This window comes from Gavialis gangeticus, unplaced genomic scaffold (assembly GCF_001723915.1).
Source record: "Gavialis gangeticus isolate Ggan-Ray unplaced genomic scaffold, GavGan_comp1, whole genome shotgun sequence".
In the NCBI taxonomy this organism is placed as follows: domain Eukaryota; kingdom Metazoa; phylum Chordata; order Crocodylia; family Gavialidae; genus Gavialis; species Gavialis gangeticus.
The window spans coordinates 57,239,207-57,248,180 of NW_017729031.1; the positions used below are offsets into that span (position 1 = coordinate 57,239,207).

Genomic DNA, 8,974 nt, shown 5'->3' on the forward strand with positions numbered 1-8,974 from the left:
GTCAGCAGGATGGTTAAACTGTAGGTAGCATAAGCGTGTGCACAGATATCTTTTGTTTTAAAATCCTCCCTTTTAATGTTATCTTTTGTTCCTGATGTTAACATTGAACACCATTGTTTTAAAAGGGCATTATTTTTAATTTGTGGTCACAGCTCACCAGTGGAAGACTTTAGATAGTGTACCTAGTCTGTGAGCTTAGGGTGGCTACATGCAGTTTTTGGGTAAACCCAAGGCCTGGTGTGCTGACTTACCAAAGGCGAGTCTTTGGGTCGATACATTTTTTTTCCTCTCATGCACCCTTGGAATTGAAAGTGTTGGAATTAATTATTCCACAGTATAAGAGGACGGCAAGGTTCAAGGGGGAAATTCCCTTCTGCTCAAAAGGAATTCAGTCGATTCTTCCCTTTTGAAACCATTGGAACATTGGTTGCAAATGGCAAGACTAAGTCAGACAGCAAATTTAGGTGTCATTATTTTGGGGATGCTGCTCATCAAAAAGATGCTTAAACAGAAAATACCAAGCATATAGTTCAACAGAGCTTTAAACTGCAGTACAGATGAATTTGTCCAGCGTATGTTGCATATTTTCAGCCAAACACACAATGTATTCTGACAGAACAACTCACATATTCTCTTCAGAACGTTTTTAAAATTAAAGTGACTGAAAGTTCTTTACAGTAATTATCACAGCAATCCTGCTGATGTAAGCAGCTATCTTGAATGAGTAGCAATTCATTTAAATCCTTTCCCTTTCACTTCAGTTCATTTTGTGGGGAAAAAACCGCCAGAGGGAGAATCTCATATTGTGTTATCTTCAGGAAAACAATATATATTTGTTGCTTACATCAGGTCAATATTTACTAAAAATTCTGCAGTAACCACTCATGAAAGCAGCAGTACTCTGTCTTACCACAAGAGTGCGCTGCTGTCCAACATTTGAAAAACTACGGTAGGTTTGCTTTGCTTATTTTCTGTTGCTCAAAATGGTGTAGTTTTATTTCACAGTTGTGTCAAATGTATTTAAAATATCTGCCCCTATTTGATTTTCCACAGAATCAACATAATCAAGCTGTATACAGAGATGTCCATTTTTCTAATTTGACTTGCATGCTTATTAAATTACGTTCTGAACAGCACTGGGGACTGAATTCTCTATCTATTCATGCCAAGTAGAGCCTCTGTAGGAGAAAAATAAGATTTCCTGATACTCTTGCCAATTTGTTTTGTTCCTGATCTAGCAGTAACATGATGGTAACAACGCCTGAGATTCTTCTGGTACCACAGGCTTAAACAAATGCGTTAACAATGATAGTTTTATTGGTTTTAATAGTACCTTCACAAACATTCCAAGTCGCTTTAACATTAATATTGTTAACACTGGTTGAGTGGTTTCCCCTTAGCAAACATACTTAAAAGGAAACAATGTTTCACAAGAATGCATGATGTATGCAAGTTGGCGGGGTGGGAGGGGGATACATTCATGGAGACCTAACACAGCACATGCATGGACTATCAGAGGACAGGAAACAGTTTTTTGCATTTAGGGCATAATCCAGTACTAATGGATGGGGTAATTTTTCCTGCTGACTTCAAAGGGAGTTGGATCAGGGTCAGGTTTGCCTTTCTGATTTTCAGTACTCTGTGTGTGTGTCTCTTAAGGCTTGGTTTTCAGCCAGGGGGTTCTCACACTTTTGGAGTACTGGTTCTCAGCAGTCTGAGATTCAAGGCACCCCTCAGAAAATGTCAGCTCTTAGTTTTCATTCTTCTTTTTTTCTTTGAGTGCAGAAAAATACTAGAATGTTTCTTCTGTTGCAAAAAACTCAGAAGGCCCACCACAGGGCAGAATGTTTTAATGCTATGGATTCCTACTTGAAAACTCTGGGTTTATCTTTTGTAGCATGTTTGTAACTGTGCTAACATTGTGCGTCATCCCACTGCACCCTTGAGAGGCTCTCAAGGCACGCCAGGGTGCTGCAGAACCCTGGCTGAGAATCACTGCCCCAAGGCAATATTGATCCTACACCCTCACTGCATAGCAGAGCTCACCAAGCTAGTTAAATCAAGCAGTCTACCTGTCGAAGCACAGGGTTCCACTTCAGCTAATTTACCCCGTTGAACACGGAGTTCCAGCTGCACTAATTTAAGGAAAACGAATGAGCTTTGTGCTAGTGCGGTCACACTGCTTCTTGTGTGAGTAGCTTGAATAACTATACTGCACTACTGTGTTGACAGATCTTAAGATGTCAAATCAAGCAGCCCAAAACTTAAGGCACCCAAAATTATTAGTTATTCATTAAAATGGTGACTGGATGTCAGTGTTTCTACTGTAAAGCATGTCTTAATGGAGAGACTGTTTCATGGATACCATGCCTCCCACTCGATGACACAGACCTTCCCTCCCATTTGCAGTCTCATAATAATCTGTGGCACCTAAAGATGAGGAAAATAAGCACAAGGGAAACTAAGAATTTAAAGTTTTTCTTAATACTTTTTAGTAGCTGTAAAGAGAGTGCCAGCAGCATGCAGCCAGTCAGCTGTCCCATAACTGCTTGAGTATTTCTTTCCATATTAATATGAGCCGGATGCTGAAGAGCTGCTGTGTGGGATGCACAGATAAGGAGAGTACAAGGAGTTATGCCCTGCATAGGACCCTGTCACAATTCCAGTCTTTCCATTCACCTTGATGCAAGGACTGCTCAGGACTTCCATGGCACCAGCCATGATGACAGAGAAGTGGGGAATCAGGGCCATGGCTTTTCCCCTCCATTCCATACTAACAAGCTGGGCAGACTGGCCGTGGAAGGGCCATGTACCAGAGGCCACACTTCCATGGCCCTTTATAATTAAAAATTATGGAAGCTGGGTCTGCACATAGGAAAACCAACAGTCACCCAACAATTATGAATCAACTGGACTGGACTGAAGCCAGCAATTTAAAGATAAAAAGTTTTGTGTCCAAGTACCCTGGGCTAACCTGCACCCAGACAGTTTCAGGGAATATCATTCTGATTTCTGGTTAAAGTGAGATTCTTGATTTTAGTTAGATGGACACATCAAGTCATGTATGCTCAAGCTCTGAATGTATAGTCAAATAAACAACTTGATTCTCTTCCCCCATGCTCAACACCCTTTTTGTGTACATTTCCCAATAATAAATCAGTGAACAAAATGAAAGCAGGTGAATTGAACATATTTTAAGTCAATATTAGAGAATATTCATAAAAAATATTGACCAGAAATACAAATCTTCACAAATTAGTTCTAAACAACCAGTCAAACAAATAACATGCTATCTGTGTATCAAAACAACAAAAAATCAACATAGCTAGAATTTTGACTAATATTCACAACAAACTGTTTAAGAAAAATCCCTCAACCTAGAATTTATTTGTAGAGGCTGAATTCATATACTTATGTGATCCATTCAATAGAGACTGGAAGACTGCAATGACGGAGGCATGCAAGGGAATCAGTGATGTTGGGCTCGGAGAGAAGACCTGGTACATCTAGTTATGGAAATCCAACTTCATACAAGTTTGATTCACTTGAGGGATGCCAGATGGGAGTCAGGATTATTGTCTGACTTTCTGTGTAAAACTCCCCTTGCATATAAGATAAAATTCCAGGCTTTGTTCAGGGAACTCTGTGGGGCTGGTCAGCGGAATGGAAGCCAACACATTTACCTACAAGCAGTCCTTCCTGAGCTCTTGTTCTAAACTATGGTGGTAACAGCCTTCTGCAATCAGATGAAAAGGCTTAGTGTTACTGGACTGCTTTAAATACTGATCATCCTTCTGGCCTGTTTCTAACAGCTAGCTCCCTTTACACTGGCTGTCTGAGCCAATCATGGAACTGAGCTCTGTGCCAAAGGTGCAAATTCTCTCTCCACAGTTGCTACCTGCAGCCATGCCTGCCCTAGCTCCAGGGAAGCGTGGCAGCAAAAAACGCTCATGTGCATTCACTGCACTGGGCTGGATTCTCTCCATAACTGCCAAACAGTAAAATTGCCTCCTCCATACAGAGCCAAGTAGAGTTCCCATGAACAGAAGCACTTACCACGAGCCATTTCTGAGAAGAGTTTGAAAACTAAGCTTAACAATGGCATTTCTAAGCCTTCTGCTGTGGCATGTCTTGCTAGTGGAAGGTTAATTTGTGATGCTGCCAATACAGAACCCACATAGCAGAGCTTTGAAATCAGCTTGTAACCTAAAAGTTTAGATATTGATTTAAAACCCAGATAAAGCATGTTAGTAAAAAATCCTATCTTTATTGACAGATAATGGTGGAGGCTGCAGCTGGGGACAGAATTTGGCTTTGAGGCAGTTTTAAAGTAAACATTCTATTTATATATTTTAGGTTTTTTAAAATTAGCATTAAAATGTATCCAAACAGGTTGCAGACTGTTCCCCAGGGCTGTCAAACTACCAGCTCAAAAATGTGCATTTTTGAAAGAGAAGCCTTCAAGAAGTGGCCCAGACATGCTAAATGTGGAAGGTTTGTTTTTATCTTCACCATTTATTCCCAGTGAGAATGAATTCTTGTCTGTGGAAACTTCAGACTGCTGGGCTGAATACAATGGGTGGCACAATAGAATGTATTCAGTAAAAGACAATGCTGTCAATAAAACTGTGCTCCCCAGACCAGAGGTATACATCATGTTCAATCTTGCTGATTTAATTCAATAAGACGACCAGCAAATACAGCTAATGTTCCAATAATGCAAACTAACATGAAGATACCAAGGAGAAGATGATCAATTACCATTGCAACAAACTTCCATTCTTCCATAGCCTGGGATTAAAAGAAAAGAGATAGTTAGAAATTCCTAGAAGCTATGTTTCTTATGTGCATTTGAACAATTACTGATTTTTTTCTGATTTCAAATATTAGTATGGAAAAATACTCATGTTCCTGACAGGAATAGGTTAGTGCTCTGAAACACCTACGTTATCTAGACTGACTTAATCCTTCATCCTTTCCTTTCACTGAGTCCTGAAAACCAGAGGTCTTATGTGTTCTAGGCCAGTGGTGCCAACCTTTTTACACTCCAGGTTGGATGAGAAATGCCAGACTTGTCTGCAAGCTAGATCTGGTTTGTGAGCCTAATCCCAGCACAAAGCAATTGCCTGCCTTGATCTGATCCTGGTGTGTGGGGCTCGAGCTGATCCAGCCATATGGGGCTTGGTAATTTGGTGGTGGGGGAGTGGTGGCAGTACTAATTGCTACTGCTCCTCTGTTAAATTTCCAGACCCATGGAGAGCCCTGGGGACTGGATGATATGGCTTTATAGGCTGGATTTGGCCCATGGGCTGTGGGTTGAGCCCCCCTCTTTCCGGCTGATCATAGTGCACATTTCATAACATCAGGGATTTGTCCTGGTATTTTTGACCAAAATTCTTGAACATTCCCCATTGTCACACTCCACTGTGCAATACAATGTGCAGGCAGCCTCTGGAGCAGAGACGGGCAATTATTTGGATGGGAGGGCCACTTAAGGAGTTTTGGTAAGCTGTTGTGGGCCAGGGAGGGGGGAAGAGGGGTGCTGACTCAGCTCGGCAGGAGCAGCAATTGATCCTATCCAGCCCTAGGTCCATCTGCCCTGCACCCACTGCTGGGGGTGCTGGACAGAGAGGGCAGGCAGGTGGGTGGGGTCTCCATGGAAACCAGCCTGGGACCCTGGTGGGCAGGGTGTGCTTGGCTGGGCCGCGGGCACGTGGGGAGTGGCATCTGGGAGCAGGAGGGGCAGGTGGGGCCAGGATTGTGGGGTGGTAACAAATGCAGGGCTAGGGTCTAGAAAAGAGCCGTGATCCACTTCCCACACATCCCTGCCCCAGGTGCTGGTTCTGTGGGCAGGATGTGCCAGGAGTGGATTGCGGCTCGGCCCCAGGGCCTAGCTTTGCACTGTTACTACCCCATGATCCTGGCCTTGGCCTCTACCTGCCTGTTCCACTCCTAGACACCACTTCCCATGGCCCCATGCCATCCCCCAGTTGTACATGTTCTGCCTGCAGGGGTTTCAGGCTGGTCTCCATGGAGACCCCCATCCACCTGCTCCATCTGATGCCCCCAGCAGTAGGTGCGGGGCTGATGGGCCAGGGTGCCCAGGCAGTGGGGCCAGGTCCAGCAGTGATGGCAGAGACACCGGCTGTGGCAGCCAGGCAGAGTGAGCTGCTGCCACAGGGATTGCCGGGAAGCCAAGTGTGGCTGCTGTGTTGCCCCCACCCTGCCACGTGCCTGGGGGCAGTGGGACTGGCCATGTGTGTCACAGCCTGGGTGGCTCCCCCTGCCTGGGCTGGGTGGAGCTGAGGGACCCACCACAGGTCAGACAGAATCCCTTGGTGGGCCCACGGGCCATATTTTGCCCACCTCTGTTCTAGAGTGAACATTGCAGGTCATTTATGGTTCCCTTATAACTAAGGGATTTTTTTAGTGAACAATTTATTCACTAGAAGTGCATTTTCAAGGGAAATGAAACAATTTGCAGATTTAGGTCAAATTTGGCCAAATAGTTTAGTTTGTGTCTTTGTTTTTATTTGGAAAAACTAAAAATGTTTCATTTAAAATGTTTCAAAATGACATTTTAATTTTATTTTAAAAAGGCAATGTCAGTATTTTTAAGTGTTAAAAATATAAAGCCAAAACATTTATTGTCCCCAACTATGTTTTGGTTTGGTCAGAGACTGAAGAGTTTATTGTTCATATGGCTCCATTTCTTTCACCCAGCAGTAATCTATGGATCTGTTTCTACCTCTTCTAAAGGCCCCTTGTTTTTATAGGGACCTAAATCCCATCCACAGCTGTGGGGGACAATGATTGCCAAATTATGCTTGCCAGAACTGGGACTACTGCAAGGCCCTTTAGGCCAGGTGCTGTTTAGGCTGCCATTCTGAGTAGCTTGTGTTGGGAGTAAAGCAGTAAAAGGCACATGATGTAGCATACTAAACATTGGACCGAGCATGTCATATTCCTACATTTTGATCCTGCCTTTAATGATGACTCCCTGTGGCCTGGCTCTCTCAACCTTGGTTTTCAGCACAGATACTTAACTTTTGCCGGGGGGGGAGCAAGATTTTTCAAGGAAAAGCTGTCATACCCATCTCTGTGAGCTTCTGTACCTTCATTTGGCTAGTGATATGGAAAATGTAAGTATTCTAAAAAATGCTTATTATGTGCCTCTCTTACAAAGATTATTTGGAGTATCCAGTACAAAATATAATAGTACGTCATAGTTGGAGTTAACATTTACAGGTCACATTTAAGAACTCTGAGGTGGTAAAAAAAAGTGTTTCTGTTAGCACTTAACTTTGCTTAGGTTTTTTCCCCCCACCTTTTTAGTGGTAATATGTTGTAAGCTGCTAATTACTTAACAAAGATATAGTAAGAAACTCTTCTGGAACGTTAATTTCCTTGACACTGTTTCAAGTCCTCTCAATCACTCCTTCTGTTACTTCAGGTATTACACTTGGAAAAAATTAGCAGTGCTACATAGTAAGTTAGCCACACAATCCTTTGGCCACGATTCACTCATCATTTGCAGTTATTATTTATCATTCCTTATTGACTACATCAAGAAAAATAAAACAGGATTCTGAAATAAGGCAGACACTCTATGTGAAGTGCATTTGAGAGAAATGGAAAGATTTGTTGCCAGAAATTACATCATTTCAAAAGCAAGAGATGTATCGTGCAAAAAAATGGCTTACATTTTTGGATTCTTGGTCTGATTTCATTGTTTCCGCAATGTATTTGATTCCCTCAATAGCACTCTTCACATCTGGGTTTTTGGTGAGTGGGGAGTGGAAGCTGACAGTAGTAGGACCTGGTTTTCCAGAGATTTCGGAAATATCAATGTCTTCTGTAAAAATCCTTTTTTCTTGTTTATCCCTGGACGGCCGTTTCATTGTTGAAAAAAACATAACATTTGGCACTGTATCAATAAAGATCTAAAAAAGATCAAGATCAGGTTAGAAAGATTGCTTCAGTGTCACATCAGTAAGACAAAGTCAAAATTCCTAACTACCAAATAATGTCCCTTGCTGGATTTGATAGAAATTCCTTGTTCAGAAGTATGCCATAACTCATGCCTTATTCACATTTTACTTGTCTTGTAAAAATCAAATGCCCTGGGGCAGACCCATTCATCCATGAATTTGTTGCACATTTTTTCTGGAAACAATTTTCTGCTGCTAAATAAAATATATATCCATATTTCAGTGAAGTGTAATATGACAGACAAGATACTCAATTAGCATAAATTAGCACAATCCTACTAACTTCAGTGGAGCTATGTCAAAACACAACAGCTGAGAATCTGACTCATCGTGTCTAGATGTATTGCAGAGAAATTCTTTTGGCCTCTTTTTCACAATGGCTATCCTGTTACACATGTTTTACTTACAGACTCATGCACACATACGGATTATCTCAAGTTTCTCTAAATCAATGGAGGTTTTTTCTCTGAGGTCAAGCTAATGTATAGATTTGGTCCCTTGAAATTCCTCCCATTCTGCAGCAGATTTTCTACACTGCAGGGCAAATCTGACAGTTCTCTCCTATTGGGAGTCAGGCACAATTTTCAGAGCAAGTTTGGTGTGTGGCACATCTGTCTTACATAGTGTAATGCTAGAGCATGCGAGCCAGGAGTTAAAATGAATAGCTGGAGTCAGCAAATCTGGTCCTGGTCTCCCTGGAAGAGAACCTGTGGTAACGTACATATGAATCTAAGTCCAGTGGCCATGTTTTAGGCTTAAGTGAGAGGGTTCCCTGTCTTTCCAATGGGCAAAGTGGTGCAATGTGATGGGAGGGCAGGGAAGAATCCCTTGGCTCCAGCTGGAGTCCTGTTAGTCACTCTCCTGCAGCATGGGGTAGGGAGCTGTCATGGGTAAGCTCACATAAACTCTGTATAGCGGGTGCAGATGGACCTCTTGGCTGGTTGATGAAACTGGCCACTGAATGGGGCTGAAATTATGAAGCC

At 42.4% G+C, this 8,974-nt stretch overlaps 1 protein-coding gene across 1 annotated transcript in view; it reads right to left on the minus strand.

Moving 5' to 3' along the window:
• Positions 1 to 4,325: 4,325 nt before the first annotated feature.
• CHRNA1 (cholinergic receptor nicotinic alpha 1 subunit) overlaps positions 4,326 to 8,974 on the minus strand; it is a 22,882-nt gene continuing 18,233 nt past the window's right edge. Inside the window, exons 8-9 of the mRNA XM_019522952.1 lie at positions 7,704 to 7,943; positions 4,326 to 4,791 (exon numbers count right to left, since the gene is read on the minus strand). Of these exons, the coding sequence (XP_019378497.1) occupies positions 4,660 to 4,791; positions 7,704 to 7,943 (372 nt within the window). The 3' untranslated portion in view covers positions 4,326 to 4,659. The remainder of the gene's footprint in view (positions 4,792 to 7,703; positions 7,944 to 8,974) is intronic.